Here is an 18,612-nt window from a genome sequence, read left to right on the forward strand (position 1 = left end):
TGATCGATATAACAGAGAACTTCAAAGAGCTGAATCTAAAACTGCAAGTAAAGGAAAACCCATCATTTGTTTTGGTAGAATTGGTTTGTTTTAAAGACAAATTTATTCCTTTTGCAGAAGATATTCAGAACGGTCAATTACTTCATTTTGAAAGTCTAAAGCAGTATCGCGATAAAATCAGTGAAACTTTTAAGATAAGATAATTTTATTGATCCAATCAAATGGAAATTAAATTTGACTACAATTGACAACACCAGCGTAACTACTGTACTATAACAGTATAGATGAAAAATTCACCAGGATTCGAACCCGGGACCCTCGGTTCGGAAGCTATGCTTTACCGAGCCTCTCCTGGTCTTAATATAATGTAATTGTTTTGAAACTGCTTAATCTTTCATTCGAATTTTCATTTCTTATACATTAAGAAAATGTTCAAGAAAATGGAGTTTATAAGATTACTATTCGTTCTAAATTAGGTCTAACTTAAAATGCATACTAATTAGCTTTTTCTCTTTAAAAAACTGCTTGCATAACTGATTTTAAAAATTAGATTTTTCGCTTTCAGGAAAAAAAAAAGTAGCCGTTGCATCAGAACTTTGAATGGTCTAAAATATTGTGATGTCGGATTTTCAATATCTTTTCTAGTTTACGAGATCTAAACGGGACGGACGGACAGACATTTCGCACAAAACTAATAGCGTCTTTTCCCCTTTCGGGGGCCGCTAATAGAAATCGAAACTTTACATTATAAATGCGCTTTACATACAGAGCAGCAATGGCGGGCACATTTTTTCATTTTGTCTTGACCTTTGCTACACAGAACACAAACCGATTACATAGACAATAACTATAATTTTTTTTTTAAAGAAAAAAGTACAAGTCTCAGATTTGGGTATATTAGCGTAAAAGACACGACCAGGTCTATCTTTAAAGGGAAAGCTAAACATCCCGTACTATTTTATTTATTTAGTCTTTGGGATTCAATTTATTGATAAGACATTGACCATTTTTAAGCCAGAATGGATATACGCAACATGCTAAGACGGCATACTGACACTGTACGGTTGAATTACTTTTCCTAACGTGTTAACGTGAATATTGCTCCTACGTCAATATATATCCTATGTCCTATATCATGGGATTAGACTAATGAAGATTGATTTCTAACGGTAAAAGACAAGGCATGTTGCACGAATATTGTACAAAATGTATGAAGAAACAGTACTTATGAACTGCTATAGCTATATAATTAGCTAAATAGGGATTCTGAAGTGAGAAAAAATTGGTAGTCCACTCGATAGCCTAAATGAATATACTTTATACATTATATATCATTTTTCAAAACATTTAAGAGACTATTATCTACATTTATTATAAAAAAATATCTCCACCTCTATATAGACTTATTTATATAGTCCTACATATATCTTCTTATAAGCAATGTACATTTGCCTGAGCTTGTGTGTTACCACGTGCGACAAAGTCCATGTTAATTTATACTAAATTAGACTGAGAATCATTAACAAACCAAAAATGACTTCATTACAAAACTATATGCAATCAGTATGCTAAATGATTTACATAATAATGTCACTTAATAAGAAAACTCTTAGAAATGTCATATGCATATATAACATCAATAGATGTTTTGTGATACTCACTGAAGTAGTAGGCCTATGGAAGAGTTAAAAATAGTTCATAATAGCTTCAGGAAAGCTAAAAATAAACATAGCTCTAGGTTTTATATTCATGTACATTCTGACTGTCTTTAGATATTAATTTAATAAATTCAGTTCACATCAGTTCATTATATTGAATACAAATCAGAATTGTCCATTTAAGTTTGTGGTAACAAATTATTAAAGATTGGATTTGTGTTCTGTGAATTTTATTACCATATTGTTAGTGTCAATAGATCTACTTCTAGACATAATACTATAACATAATAAACACACAGCACCAACATCACACTTTGTATTCCAATAAGAAAAAACTATGCAAACAAAAACTTAATGGTAGACTATTTTTTTTTATTTCTTAATCTCAGCTGTAAATTAGCATAAAAAACATTAACATAAAAAAAATTAATATTATATCAGCACTTGAACTACGAAATGCTTACTTAAACATAAAATGATTCATATGCTTATATGTAAATACATATTTTGTGGAACTAACTTTTGCATTGTATTTGAAAGTGGAAAGCAAGGTCGAGAGGCTAAGTATGCTTGAACTTAGCTACCTATGAAGGTTTGACACTGGACTTGAGCAGAGTTGTGTTTACTGAGCGCCCAAAGGCAGCACGAAAAACCTTCTCCCTAATACCCCCTCCCCCCCCACTCTTCCACAAATGAGATTGGATCATGCTATAAGCATGAAAGTAGCGCTATATAAATTTTTTTAATTTGAAGGCCAATTATAATTTATATTTTGAGAAATGTATTTCTGTATCCATAGCTAAAATTTATTTTTAAATTTAAAGGCCAATTATAATTTTTATTTTGAGAAATGTATATCTGTATCCAACATGATATGCTTATAGCTTTTTCAAACTATATTCAACTGTTTTTCTCATTCTAGTTTTCTAAGATAAATAAAATCCTAATAAAGTATTTTATAAATATATAGAGCTAAAAATGTTTCATTAAAAATTAACATGTGGAAACATAATGAATGAAATAAAGTAGTAATACTTTTCACATTATTACAATTATTTAGGGTGGCTGCCTGGTCGTGCGGTTTGCGCGCTGGACTGTCGTTCAGATTCATCGACGGTCGGGGGTTCAAACCCTGCCCGCTCCCATCCACCATCGTCCTGCGGGAGGTTTGGACTAGGAAGTAAACTATCTTCAACTCTGAAGGAACATCCGAAACATGTAAAACATTTTACAACAAACAAACATTAAACCAAACTTAAAATGTCAAAAACATTGAATAGAACAACAGAAAAAAAAATAAAGGCATAGGATTCAATGAATTTACTTAAAATTAAATGAAACATGTGACCAATCTCTGTGGAGAAAGCTTGCTGCCCTATGTGCCAAACAGGACCTAAGTTTAAGTAAGTGACCCTAAATTAGAATATTGATCTAATTATGGGAACATAAAAAAAAAAAGTTCAACTATGAATTTAATATATTTATATTATCTAGTTATCTAGTAAAATAGGATCTTCATTGTGTTTGGAGTATGTTTACAAAAATTGTATTATTTTATTTTATTATATTATATCATCAGGATGAGATCAAATAAAAATCTAAATCTACCACTGGTGGACAATGGTTATGCCTGCGCTGGATGTGGCAAAATATGTAGGTCCCAGCTGGGGCTGCATAGCTATAAGTACTGCATTCCTCATCAATCTTCAGACTCAACAGAGAAATTAAAAAAAAAAAAGTAATAATTTCCACAATAAAAAAATTAACACAAAATTGGTTTGGGAAAAGTTGTACTCATTTTGGAAACATATGCTCATCTAAAAAGTTGATACAGTTTTATGATTGTTTTCCAAACATCATTAATTGCATTAGTTTCTTATCATCAGGTTGACACAATCTGTTGATGAAAACATGTTTACTATTATTTCCATTATATATTCATAAAAATAAATTAAAACTAACTAATCAGTTTTATCAATTTCTAAAGAAGAATTTTGTTTTCCCTAATGGCATAAAAACATGAGTTAAAGGTCTAAGTTAAGTTAAGGTTTCCCTTTCAGACCTTTAATTGATGATGTAAAACTCATTTGCTTCTGTACCCAATGATTAACAAGGGTGTCATGTAACCAATCAACTGCCTTTACTTCCCCAAAGTATGTCAGGTATTTGTTAGAGTTGAGTGGACTCAGTGAGGTACTAAAAATCCTTAAGTTTAAATTCCAGCCTTTATCAGGATTCAAACTCAAGACCTCTCAGTTTGTAGGCCAAGTGCTTTAGCCACCACACCCATCTAAGCACTTGATAGATAAATCAAAGAACTTTGTTAAAAAACTAAACAGGTGTTAAGTCTACATGTTAGCACAATTCAGGACAAACCAAAGAAACATGGGTTCTCTACTTCAACTTACTAATACAGCTTATGGGCTATTAGTTGATAAAAAAGAAAGTCTGTGCCAGAGAACCACTTGGGGGCATGACTAAACCTGATGTTATGGGCTACTAGTTGATAAAAAAGAAAGTCTGTGCCAGAGAACCACTTGGGGGCATGACTAAACCTGATGTTATGGGCTACTAGTTGATGAAAAAGAAAGTCTGTGCCAGAGAACCAGTTGGGGGCATGACTAAACCTGATGTTTTGTGTTTAAATTATTTCCCGTAGGTTTTAAGATGTTATAAAAGTGATTTTTTTTTCTCTTTTTACTCAGTGTACATTATCTCGCCCTGTCTGTTTGTTCCTTAACCATTCTCAGATCAAGTGGAAGGTATGCATTCATTGGCATAGACAAGACATGAATCAATAAACAAAAAATAACCATTAGTCAATTAAAAGGTTATGTTGAATAAATCAGATGTCCTGATAACTTCTACTTTAATTAACAACAACACACAAACAATAAAAAAAAATTATATATATGAGTTGAAAACATCATAAAATATAATCCCCCAAAAATACTGTCAAATGTTTTTTTCTTCTTTCAGACTTATTTAGATATGCTGAGAAGGCTATTTCAACAATCATAGGATTTACTTTCCTATGTGAATGTGGCATATTTAAAAAAAAAATCAATCTGCAATTGCAGAAATTTTATAGACCATTAAAACAATATACCACTTGTTTTTATAAATTTCTAAATAAACAATTTGATTAAAAAAAACACTTACTTTAAAAATCTTTCTTCCATATGTAATATTGCTTTTTCGCAAGGAAGATAATCTTCTTCATCTACTTCCAAACCAAAGTGATCATTATCTAAAATTAAAATTGAAAAAAAAAACAACAACAATGTATGTTGTAAAGCTAATCAACCTCTATGGTCAATGGTTAACAAGGGTGTCATGTCCTGTTCTTATTTAATATAAGTCTGATACCCATTAGCATTGGGCAAACTCAAGGGTGGGACGTGGTGGCAGAGTGGTTAAGCACTTGGCTTCCAATCCTGTGGTCCTGGATTCAAATCTTAGTGAGGACTGATTTTGATTTTCTGGATTTTTAGAGCACCCCTGTGTCCACTCAACTCTACATATAGTTGGGGAACTAAAAGCTGTTGGTTGTTGTGCTGGCCAAATGACACCCTGCTTGTTGGCCAAAGAAACAGATGACCTTAACATCGTCTGAAAGGTGAACTTTACTTTACAAGGGTGTCCTAAAATCAAGAATCAAATCCCAGTCTTTATTGGGATTCAAACTAGACACTCCTCAATTTGGAACAGCTTTACCACTCAACAACCACTCTCATTCATTGAGTTTATCACAATAATTTTGGTATTACATCTGTTATTAAAATAGGCCCACATAGAAACTAAGATTTATACATAAAAATATGTAGACTTTTTAAAATCTATAATGCTGACTCCAATAAAAACTGCTGATGAAGCTTTGTTTAGATCTAGATTTTTTAAAAGTATACATTTAAAAAGTATAATTATCGAACTATATTTCTTTTTATTTCTTATGTATTTTTTTTATTATTATTATTTTTTTAATTATGTAAATTCAATGGGATGTTTTCAGAAAAAAAAATGTCAAGAACTTTTTTTATTTTCAATATCTTCTATCATTCTCTTTCATACCATGAACTTGATAACTCAGTTCAAGTAAGACAAATGGTTTAATTTGTATTGGCGGCAACAATGATATTGATAATAATAACTCCAAGATTTCCAATATCAGAAATACAAAAAAATCTTCATGCCATAAAAATAAACTCTTTCCACAACATGATACACTAATAAACAAATCACTAACTGCTCAACTATGAGTTACAGTCCATTCAAACATCCTCTCACTAGGTACATTTCAAAACTGATATTAGGATCTACTGTGCAATAGAACCTATTGTATTCAGTACTTACCATTGTCATTGCCCTTCAGTCTGTCCAATGGATTTCTTTTACTTCCCAACATTCTCATAAACATATCCCAGAGTACAATAAAAACTTTTGTGTTTTCTCCTTCAAATACTTTTTGGTCATAATTTCTCAACAAATCCATGAGTACAGCCAGAAAGAAGTTGATGAGAAATATCACCACAACTCCAACAAACATACAGAAGAACAGAATATTAATCCAATGATCTGATATTGGAGAGTTGGTATCCTGTTACAAAATATAAGTATGCACAGAGATGAATAAACATAGAGAACAATGCTTTGATGTTTAATGACATGGACAGGAGGATTGAGTGAGATGCTAGTAATTTGCACTATTCTTGTTGGTAGTAAAAACATTATGGGCATTGTATGTAAGATATAAAGTAAAGCTTTCAAAGTATTACTGATGGCTGTGCCAAGTTCACTGGGCATTTCAAATCTCATAATTATGTTGAGTCTACATTTCTATGAGTTTAAAAGTAGTTTTATCATCTTGTTCAACACTAGTACATCTACAAGTACTGTTTGGTGACTGCTAGACACAACCTTCAATGAGAAATATTGTTATTTACAATTAAGGAAATCGCTAACATCCCTTCTTAGAGGAGTCATTCTTCAAAAATGACACTGGCCTGATGCAGAATAGAAAACTAAATACACTTCTTTGCAAGTACATTTTATATTATATTATATTATCATTATAATGATTTACTGGCACAAAATATTTTACTAAGCCACCATCACTGTTTGCCTATTACTGCTATGAAGTAAAACAATCAATTTTAATTCTTTTAATGTTTTTTATGTCAAAAAAAGACACAAAAGCTTTCTTAAGAATGACATAGTTGATGAAAACAGAATGGACCCAAATTATAAAAATATGGCCTAATCTTATTCTATTGTTGGCTTTAATGGGCCCGAAATGGTATGACATGAGTTCTATGTAAACAATACTACATTGTGCTATTTAAAAGGGGAATCAGGCAAGATTGAATAAAAACCTTACTAAAAGAAAATAAATGCCTCTTGCATACAGTGGCAAAACTCTCAGGCTGAATTATAGGTTCTTAACAAAAAAATCCCAAAAGCTTGCAAATCCAAAGAAATATTAACAGTAACAGTTCTTCAAGAAGTCATTTTGCATAACTTTGCTGGCATTTAAAGATATAATTTTAAAATAATGGAAAGAGTTGTTTTTTTAAGTTAGAACCCCTACAGAGGTTTGGAATTTCAACTTAAAAAACAGAGTTGTGTTTGTCACATGTCTAAAGGCAGCATATAAATCTTTTTCAGATATTCTGCCACATTAAAGGATTAAACATAGCAAATTGAGTATGACTAGCAGCATAAAGAGGACTGTACCAATACAAAATTTAAAAAAAAATGAAACAAAAAATATATCAAGGGGAAATTACCCTATGTGAAGTAAAAATATAATGGTAAAAAAAATTAATTAATCTCATCAAAAATAGCTCCAAATGATACATAATATGTTGCCAGACTTTAACATGTTCTGTACCATAGAAATGCTTTACATTCATATGATTAGTGATTTAGAAAGTTAAAAAAATATTTCTCCCTATCAATGGGGGCAGAATGGAAAACTTCTTTCAGCTACCTCTCTCTCTCCCCCCCCCCCCCCCCCCCCAGTAGGTGCACAAAAGAGATAGGACTATAGTATCTTGAACATGGCATATCATGAAAGATGTGCTTTACAAAAGCAGTTTAAATAAAAATCTTACCTTAAAACTTGAGCGTCCCAAGATGCCAGTGAACAATGTTTCACTTGTGGATATAAAATTCTTGAAGTAGGTACTTGTTGTACCAAAGGTAATCCAACCAAACATTATGAAACTCAACAGGACAAGGAAAAGAAATAATGCAAAGTTAGGTAACAGAGCCATAGCCTTTGACAGGACCACAAACACCTGCAAAAATATAATGTGAGTTAGAGTATAAATGTTAGCTAAACCCAGAAAGAGAGAACTTATTAATTTAGTTAATATTTTATATTACATTTTTTTTTCATAAAAAATGGTCTAATAAATATCTTACAAATAAGTAAAAAATATAAAAATGCATGTTAAAAAGTTGTAAAATGATTGTACTGATTTACTAGAAGACTTATTTGGATAAAGAAGACTAAGCTTAAAAAAGTAATTACATTGTCCTTTCAATTTCACAGGTAAATAGAAATTTTAAAAAAATCTTCTTTTTTAAGATGAAACCAGAAATCAAATTAAACAGTTTAGCAAAGTTAATATTTTTTTTTGCTAAAAAAATAATTAAATGTTCCTTTTTTGCAACTATTTAAACAATAAGAATATGTTTATCTTAACTAATCTAAAAAAAAAGTTTGATACAGACTCCTTATAATGTTAACATTTAAGCCATACAGTAACTCTCTTTAAATTGTACATTTGTTTAACTTTAGTACTTTTTAAAAAAATAAATCATTCCGCAAAAAATAGGTAAGATTGTATAGATAAATTTTGTAAAGCTGTACAAGCACAGCACAAATTGTAAACACTTCCATAAATGTGACTTTTTGCAGTCCCTTGGTATCCTACCCTGATTAAGTGATGCCTGAAAAATATTTCGAAAACATACCTTCATAGTTTTCTCAGAATAACTTGCTAACTTCAATAACCTGATACAACCAATTGCAACCAAAATGGCTAGACATAAAGTGTAGGCTGAATCCCAGACAACAACATGGTACATGTTGACAAACTGTGATCTGCTTTCCTTTATCTTTCTCAAAACTGAGTTAGTGAACTTAAGACGTAGGCTTTAAAACAGACATTTAAAAAAAAATTGAGTGTTCAGTTATAAAAAGTGTAAAAAAAAAATATCATTACTTAAAAAAAATGTAATTAATAAGTTGTACTTTTGTTTCAGTATGCAACAGAATATTTAAAACAATCTACAACAAAAAAATGTCATGGGCAGTAAATACTAAAAAAACTTTTTTTTCTTATCTCAGTCAATTAAAGGCAAACTATTTAAAGGTCAGCTTGTATAAAAGAAATCAAGAGACTAAAAAAATAATTTCAGAAACTCTTAATAATTAGAATTTTAATCATATAATAATTTAGTTCATTTATAAATGCAAAAACTCAGTAGAAGTAGTTCTGCAAATGTATTATTATCAAAGGTGATACTCACAACATCATTGCAGCTGTAGATATGCCAGTTAAAACAGCAAGCACATCCAACATGAACCAAAAATTTTTAAATGCCAACCATTTCTTGGTACCAAATATAAAAACAACATAGAGAAGTCCAATGAATGTGAAGATAGTACCAACAAGTTGACAAAGCTGAAGGTAAGTCCCTAATATTCCTGGAGGATAGTGAACTGTGAAGGGGTAAATACTGAAAAAAAAAAGGGGGGAAAAGTTTTTTTAAGTAAATATTACTGTCATTTAAGGAAAGGAGTTACAGCTTGAACATAAAATGAACTGTCTGCAACTAAAAATATCAATATCATAGGCCTAACCTTCAAAACATTTCAAGGCAGCTAAAATTTTGAAAGATCAATCAGATATAAAATTGTATTCTGTCAGTATTTGAGAAGTAGGTAACAGCTTAAGTGTACATTGTTAAGTAGTGAGGCATTTTTTAAATTAAAGATTTGGTGATAGAAAAACTAAAATGTGCATCACAGGACACCCTAGTCATGTGATGACTAAAGGGGCATAACTGTGATGACAAAAAAAAAGAAGGCTTAAGCAATAATATCCCATTTAGCTCCCTTGCCTCTTCATTGTTTCACTTTTTGATTGGCGCAACATGCAATGGCATAGCTAATGGGGAGAGCACATCTTAAATTTTAAGTTATCTTCAATCATCAAAAAAAAAAGAAAAGAAAATAGTTGTTTTCTGAATTTAATAAAATGTAATAAATCTTAGAAGAAATGAAAACTGAAATATCACCTAAAAAATGGAAGAATGCCTCCAGTTTCCATAAATTCAGCTAAAAGAATTACAAAGGCGAAATGGTTTGTATTAGGACAATAAAGTGTGAACTCAATAAACACAGCTCTTGTCTGTCTGTCTAGCCAGTTCTTGTCTTTTAAATCTTTTAGCATCTGTAAAGACTAAAGAAACACAATAACAGCTTAAACAATCTAAAATTATTTTCGTATCAAATAAAAAAAAAAATAATAGAAACAGATAGGTCTATACAGATATTCAAACATATCATATATGAAAGTAAAAATAAAAATAATTTCAATAATAGATCAATATTCAAGTTAATTATAGATCTAGTGTTATTCAAAGAAAATAAATGTCGCAGATAAAATAGTTACCTCATTGTACTTGTATGAATTTTGTGAACTCATAGTGTGAAAGTTGAAATAGTGAACATGAGTTAGGTATGACTAGTAGGCATATCATTCAAATGCAGCATAACAGTCCAGAGACTGAACTAACAACAACTACAGGAACTATTTGCAAACATTGATATAATATGCTGTTAATTTACATAAAATAAATCCAAATATAATGAACAACTGACTAGAAGTTAACTTGCTACAATGACTGATTAGAAAAACTTAGTTAACTCTTGATCTCTCATATGACCTTACTTCTGGGCTCATGGTCACTATTTACACTTTTACGCTATGTATTTACAAATAAAGTACAATGAGGTGACTATTTTATCTGTGACAATAAACTAATTTTCTTTAACTTAACAATATATAAAAAAAGAAAAAAGGATATACTATAAATAAAGATAATTTTAATAGTTGTAAAAAAAAAAAAAAGATTAGATTAAAAAAGGTCTTACATGATCCCTTAAGAACATTTGAGCTATGTATCCTCCTCCACCATACAGTCCATACTCTCCAGCTATTGGTAGACCCCAAATGTCTTGAGCTGAGGTATAAGTCCAAGCCTTTCTGACATCCTCTGACCCTTCTTGAGAAAACTCTTTTGTCCATCCTGGATAAAAATCACCAGTTTCCTCTCCTCTCAATGTATACCCATACACACAATCTTTCACTTTGATCCTCTGTAAAGAACACTGCTCTGTTCAAATAGATAAGACAATATCAAAAACAGAAATTTAAACATCAGAATAATTATATCAATGTGTGCCATCAAATACTAAAAGCCAGGATTACTTCACTATTGATCAGTTTCATACAGGGTATAAAACAGTAGATCTTTTGTCAATGTCTTGCATTGAGTCATACAGTGTTGACAAGAATTTTCATCTATAAAAATTGTTTTAAGCATTTGACATTTCCTATGATCAACGTTAAGAAGCCTGTGTAAAAAAGTTTTTAATTAGCCATTATTTTACCTTTCATCATACGTATTTGCCTTAATCTTGGTGTACCTAGACGATACAAATCATTCACTTTAGTAAAATGATTTTTATCTGCACTGGGTAATTTAGTGACTGGAAAAAGCCATGGTGTAAGATTTCTTGGTATCCATTGAAATAAATATGCAGATGAATTTATCTAAATGTTGGGGGAAAAAAATATATATCAGAACAGCAAAATATGATAGCATTATATTAAAACAATGAAGGCTACTTATAAAATGCATAATAGGTAATCTAGTTCAGTATCATCTGTAATAAAATAGCTTTCTTGGGTAAATACAGCTGCTCACATTTTACTAGAAGTTAGATATTGGACTGACACTTGTGATCAGTGAATGAGGACAGAATGTTTGACGAAAGAAACAACATTAAACACCAAAACAATCAGGGTAAAAAAAAATTTGCATTTTAGATTCGGAGCAAATCTTCAAGTTAAGATCTTGACCAGTTCATTTGTAAATAAGTTCAAATGGTTGACACAAAAGCGTATTTGAAGAAGGTATAGAGGGTTTTGTGTTTTTTTTTTTCAAATACTATGTGGATCAAATTTTTAAAAATTAAATTAAATTAAATCAGCTTAAAGCTTTGTCCCTTCAGTGTATAACATAACGAATCTGATTATGTTGCTGTTGTATTGAAAGAGTATACAAATACAACAACACTAAAAACAATAACAACACCATACTAACATTATAAATAATTGTGAAGAATGAAATAACTATTTGACTTACTTCTAAAAATCTAGAATTAGAACCATTTACTACTTGCTGAAAAATGGCCCTGTACATATTATAATCTTGAGAGCTGCGATTTGCATGACAGAGACTGCTTACAATAAGCAGATACATAAAATGAATGATAAACTCCCTGATCAGTCTATCTATCATGATATGAATCTTGCGTCGCAGTTTAGCAGCTTTGAGTTCAGATTTAGACAAAGGAGGTGCATAGGATATGTCCAGCTGAGAAAATCCTAAAATTCAAAAATAGTGGATTAGTTGTCAAAGCACAATGAAAGTTGAAATAACATCAAATGGATTTCCAATATTTATTTTCTAATTACCAGTACATACATAATATGAAGGAATCCAAAGATTATAAAAGTAAAAAACAAATTAGGTAGCATAGAATGGGAAATAAATCACAGAATCCTGAAGATAAGGCTCAGGTACATCTACCCACATGAAATTATAATGCCACAGCATATGATTTAGTTGCCCAAACAAACATACACAAAATACAAGAATAATGATCAGTGTTGACATAGACTAGTTAAAATTTAAAAAAAAATGATGGAAAGGCTAGTCACAATGAACTGAGAGCCAGATAAGTCTAATAATTTAAAGATAAACTCTACAAATCTTTTCCACATCTCATTTAACATACTTTAAGAGACTGATTTTACTCCAAGTTACCACAGAGCCAATGGCACTAATAGGAGAAGGGACAAAGGCCAGCAGCTGGTGCTTAAACAAGAAAAATTTAGGAAGAAGACTTTCAGTTCCACTTAATAACACCAATCTGCTGCTTGTGGCCAAATCATAACAATGACAAGATTTCTAAGTTGACCTTTCCCTTTAAAAATTCTCTAGGCTGGCAGGCTTCCTATAACTCATGAGCAATCAAATCAGTCATAGAGCAATAACCTTTAAAACATAGCATTGTCAACTTTGCAAAAGCATGTAACAGTGTTGACAGATTTGCTATCTGTAAAATGACAAATCCCCATTCTCTGTAAAATATCTGCAAGTAACCTCAACAGCCAGTTGAAAAAATTCTTTCCAGGTAAGACAATGTGATTATTGCTAGTGGCATGTTTGAAAGAGCCCCTGTGACAATAGTGATCCAAGTCTGATAGAAAGGCATGAATGACTAAGTAAGCTTTTTATTCCTTTTCATACTTTCTTGAAAAAGAAAATATCAGCAAACACAAATGCCTATTGAGTTACCATACAGACTCTACGACGAACAATTACCAAAACTAAAGCAAATAAGCTTCAGACTAACATCATAAGTTGCCAATGTCAACTCTAGGTCCATTGGTGGACTGCAAAGATTAATACTGCCAGACCAGAACATTACAGGGCAATGTTAGCATTGGAAAAGGCAAAATGGGCAAACTTAAACCTGAAAATGGATCATTACTGAGGTTAGAACTGTTACATTAACAAGGAATTAAATGAAGAAGTATCCTAAAAAAAAAAGTGTGATTGTGTCCCTTTGCTAATTGAAAAGATTGTATTAAGTAAGTTAGGTTGAAGACAAAATGCTTACAATTGTATTTATCTTATTAAAATTATTTAACTTACTTTCTTTCACTCCATATTGTTTGTTGACTTTGGCAATGAAGTCAAGATCCAATTGATCAACTTGTTTTATTTTTGCCTTGCGCAGCAAAAGTGAGACAATGACAGAAATGACTACCACCTTCAACAGAATAAACTACAATCAGCCACATTTTAAAAATATGTAAATGATAAAAAATATTTTCTTCTTTGTCTATGGTTTTCTATTGAACTTGTATTAAAATATTAAGTTGACATTCAATCTGGTACTTATGCTAACAGTATCCCTCTGAGCTACTAATGCATTACCTTGACAGGGTCTACTATCAATAAAGACTGTAGGAACGTTAGGAAAAAAGTTGACATCCAAGTTTCTGTAACATCTTTGCCCCATTCCATACTGTAGAGCAGGACAAAAAGGCTACTGATGATGATAGCTAAAAACAATATTGCCCAAGCAATGTATCTTAATGAATGTGGCCAGGTGCCTTGCATATTGTCTGATGCTGTAAACAATTTATAAAAAAATACAACTGAAGACATTCTAATAGTAAAAAGCAAATGATGTGTATTGAAAACTAACATAACTTTAAATATCTATTTAAAAAAATTCAAAACACTGCATAGCCCTGATTTAATATAACATTTGTAAACAGTTAGACATTTAGGATTGAACTCCTCTTGTTCAATTTGATTCATAAAATCGCATATCTTGTTTGGCTGTCAAGCTGACAAGTTAAGCTAATGGTAGAACAGAAGCCTTCTTTCAGACACCATTATGCATATGCGCAAAAGAAGAAAAGCATTCATATTATTCTCTGCATGCTACATGCATTCAAGACAAATTAGACAATAATAAAATCATTTTAAAAAATTGTTCTTTTTTTCTGGTAGTGTCAGAATAATTTTAAAAAATTGTTCTTTTTTTTCTGGTAGTGTCAGAAAATAACTGTTAGCAAAAGATAGATAAAAATGATAAGTAGTTTCTTAAAATTATCTAAGTTTATAAATACTTGGTTTTAAAAGCAAAAGTTTTTCCAATGCCTCTAACTGACTCTCCAGCTTGGCCATCCAAGGCAACCAACTTTTTTCATTCTTTTTTTCCACATATTCATCTTTTAGATCTGGAGATTTTAATAAATAAATAAAAGTAAAAGGCTACTCTGACAAAGGACTCATCAACAAAATTAATAAAATAATTAAATGTTGGTTAATTACTAAACTAGATTAGCTCTTTAAAAATTTTCACTAGATTTGAAGTCAAAGTATAATTTATTTTAATTACTTTTATTCAGATGACCATAACATCATCTGCCGTATAGATCGCAAGGTCTGAAAGGGGAACTTTACTTGGGTCCACCCAACTCTAACGGGTACCCGATTTTAGTAGGGGAAAGTAAAGGAGATTGGTTGTTGTGCTGGACACATGACACCTGGTTTTGTTAATTGTTGGTCAAAGAAACATCTACAGCCCTATAGATTGCAAGGTCTGAGCTTGTGCAGGCCACTAAGCAAATAGGCCTATTTTAAAAAAAGAAAATAATAAGAGTCCATTTAAAATTACGATAAGGACAAATCAGTAATTAAAGAATTATAATTATTATTATTCCTTTTTGTAGGGTACATTTCCCATGCCTATGAGTCCATCCAACTCTAATGGGTACCTGACTTAAGTTGGGGAAAGTAAAGGCCTTTGGTGGTTGTGCAGGCCACATGATACCCTGCTCATTAACCATTGGCCAAAGAAACAGAGATAACCTTAACATTATCTGACCTATAGATTACAAGGTCTGAAAGGGAAACTGTTTTTTAAATTCATAGATTCACATCAAAATAAGCAAAGCAAAATACCTGCTTCTTTTACTTCATTGATACATAAACATCCTACAGCTTTCTTTCTTGGTCTTGCTTTTCTAAATACCATCATGATGAAAATCATGGGTACAGCTGTAATAACTGCTGAAACTAGTGAGTGAAAGAGCTGTGAAATATGTGTTATAATCTTTCTGTTAACAAATATATTTTAAATGTTTTAAAATGTTTTATTCTATTGTTGATGTTCATTGTCAATTATTATTAATAGCTAGATCTATATATATTTTCAACTTGAAAATGTTGCAATTAATGTAATTTTAGATTTAGAGCAACTAAAAAAATATTTTTAAGGGACAATGGTTCCTTTTGCTTTGGGCTATAATAGCTTGTTCTGATGTCAATACATGATTTGATATATATTATTCTGTAGGCATATGCAAGTAATGTGTAATCCAATAACTTGTCAGAAGTTAAGAACAGTAACTGATACACTAAATGTGGCAGACTCAATAAATCTAAATATAAATGTTTTATGATGAAGAATGATAATGTCTTTGATTCTGAAGATTAATGATGGGTGCAATGAATAATGAAGAAGAAGAATAACAATAATGCTTAGAGAATGAAATGTTAAAAAATCCAATCAGTTACAACACTTGAATCAATGTCTATTCAACACCAATTACTCCACACTTGGGTGCAATAATTACAAAATTTTCAAATATACCTTCATGTTACAAATTCATTTAATAAAGTTAAATTATTTACTTTTGTTACTTATAGACTCAACAAAACAACATGCCTTCATAAAAGTTATATGAAGACTCCTAAAGTTCTACATTGTGACAGACTGACTGTTCAAATCTTTGCTCCAACAGTCTCTTCTGGTCATTGTTCACACAATTTCTTTCTTTCATGCCTTGTAAACTCTACTATGACTTATTTTAATTACAATTTAACAATGTCACAATTTGACCTGAGAAATTAGGCTTTAGGGAGGTCAGTTAGGTCATCTAATCCCAGAATCTCTATTTGTAATAGGTCCCTGTTAACATTTTTCTATTTCTACCTTTTGAAGGTTTCAGCTAGGTGGATGATGATAAGGGCCAAAGAATTTGTAATAGTAATACCAGATGAAATCAGAAAACAACAAAACAAATTTTGTAAGATGTCTACATAGCCACTGAGAAGAAATTTATGTCAATTTCAAAAGATAGTAACAGACATGTGAATGGTTCAATCAGTCAAAAAGACTTACAATTTCTTATATTTTTCTCAGATCTAACTCAAAATATAAATATACCTGATCATAAGTGACTCGAATAATCCCCAGTTCCAAATCTGCTTTTGTTTGTTTTCTGTCGATGCCAGGAATGTCTTTGTAAAACATAGCACTGGTAATCATGGACAATAGCAGAAATGCCAAACAGCACAAAGCTCTTTCAACACGACTGTTAAATATTGTTGTTAAATTATTTTTTAGGTAAAAAAAAATGATATGTTAATATTTCAAAACAAAGTTTAAATTATAGATGAATAACATAAAAAAGAAATGCATGCATACTAAGAAATACATATATATATATATAATTTGTAGAGATTTTAATTTGTTTAAACCAAAATGGTCATAATTAGACCAATAGCCAACAGGCTTTTAAAGAGGAATCAGTATTGGAGGTGAAAAGCTGACCAGAGTTAGCAGCTTCAAATACCTCAGAGCTATTGTCTCAGATGAGGGAACGAAACCAGAACTACTGGCCCAAATTACAGTCCACAGCAGCCCTTTCAAAACTTAAAATAATATGGAAAGACAAAGGCTTAGCCCTTGGCACCAAAATCAGACTGATGCGCTCCCTGGTCAAGGCCACATTTTTATATGCTTGTGAGTCTTGGATGCTGACTGCAGATCTAGAGAGGAGTATCCAAGCAATGGAATTGAGATGCCACAGAAGGATCCTAGGTATCATATTCAAAGACTGCATCACAAACCAAGAGATTAGAGACAGGGTTACTGCAGCAATTGGACACCATGATGACCTGCAAACTATAGTAAAAAAATGCAAGCTAAAAATCTATAGCCAACAGTAACAGTACCAGGAAAAAGAAGAAGAGGCAGACAGAGAAAGCGATGGGTGGACAACATAAAAGAATGGACGTGCCATTGAATGAGGTTCTAACTAAGGTCATTGAATGAGGTTCTAACTAAGGCTAAGGACAGAGAGGAATGGAGAAGGACAGTTGACAAAAATAGAAAAAAATGGAAAAAAAATATTTTTTTTAGATATTAATTTTCAATATTTTTTCTAAGGATCTAAGACAACATTATATTAGCACTTTGCACAACTTTATATTTAGTATCAAATTTATTTATCATATTTTTGCCTTTTAATCCTCCACTATTTTAGTCTGATGCTTTTCGTCTTCTGGAAGTTTGATTAATGTACATTTAATATGCAGCTTAGAATATGAACATAATTCTTAAATTTTATATCATTATAAGTATAAAAAAAAAGAAAAGTCTTTGAAATATTACATTACATTTGAAGTAAAATATTTTGTGAACCTACCTGAAATTGCTCCTCTGTGGTCTAATGAAGAGAGAAAGCCACATGTGGTCATCAGTGATGTGTTCTTTTGTATTTGTGAAAAACACATTTTTTAGTTTCTCCAAGTCTTCAATGTCAGAGACTAAGATTGTTTTCTCAATGCCATATTCAGCAGCTAGCCATTCATCACAGATAAAATAGAAGCTAACAAAACAAAGAAGGGCACCCTTTCATAATGGAGCCTATGTATGTTCAATTTGAGTCTTATACACATAAAATGCATTTAGTGTTTATTAAACTCTCAAATACAGCAGCATGTTTTAAAAAAAACAACAGAAAGCGTGTATGTTCTTTACCATTTTTGCTTGCAAAAAAAACAACAACAACCAAATCTATAATTAACTAAATTAAAAATATTTACATTTTTCCAGTGTGTAGATCTACCACATCTATCCTGTTTAAGTACCAAGTAGAGTTACTTCCTTTGCCAGTGCTGTCATGCCAAATTTTTAAACATTGTAACTCCCCAAGTGAAGTAGGACAAGCCATTACAAAGTGATATACACTTGCGGTAGGGAATCCCTAGAATATAT

At 31.3% G+C, this 18,612-nt stretch overlaps 1 protein-coding gene across 1 annotated transcript in view; it reads right to left on the minus strand.

The window, feature by feature from the left end:
- Positions 1–2,009: 2,009 nt before the first annotated feature.
- The window catches only part of LOC106054077 (uncharacterized), a 64,112-nt gene continuing 47,509 nt past the window's right edge, over positions 2,010–18,612 (minus strand). Inside the window, exons 44-60 of the mRNA XM_056021360.1 lie at positions 18,441–18,601; positions 18,041–18,223; positions 16,777–16,924; positions 15,510–15,639; positions 14,672–14,782; positions 13,968–14,164; positions 13,683–13,800; positions 12,105–12,346; positions 11,347–11,509; positions 10,828–11,069; positions 9,969–10,132; positions 9,198–9,407; positions 8,640–8,820; positions 7,772–7,957; positions 6,012–6,255; positions 4,821–4,908; positions 2,010–3,555 (exon numbers count right to left, since the gene is read on the minus strand). Of these exons, the coding sequence (XP_055877335.1) occupies positions 3,495–3,555; positions 4,821–4,908; positions 6,012–6,255; positions 7,772–7,957; positions 8,640–8,820; positions 9,198–9,407; positions 9,969–10,132; positions 10,828–11,069; positions 11,347–11,509; positions 12,105–12,346; positions 13,683–13,800; positions 13,968–14,164; positions 14,672–14,782; positions 15,510–15,639; positions 16,777–16,924; positions 18,041–18,223; positions 18,441–18,601 (2,829 nt within the window). The 3' untranslated portion in view covers positions 2,010–3,494. The remainder of the gene's footprint in view (positions 3,556–4,820; positions 4,909–6,011; positions 6,256–7,771; positions 7,958–8,639; positions 8,821–9,197; positions 9,408–9,968; positions 10,133–10,827; positions 11,070–11,346; positions 11,510–12,104; positions 12,347–13,682; positions 13,801–13,967; positions 14,165–14,671; positions 14,783–15,509; positions 15,640–16,776; positions 16,925–18,040; positions 18,224–18,440; positions 18,602–18,612) is intronic.

This window comes from Biomphalaria glabrata, chromosome 2 (genome assembly GCF_947242115.1).
Source record: "Biomphalaria glabrata chromosome 2, xgBioGlab47.1, whole genome shotgun sequence".
NCBI classification, from domain to species: domain Eukaryota; kingdom Metazoa; phylum Mollusca; class Gastropoda; family Planorbidae; genus Biomphalaria; species Biomphalaria glabrata.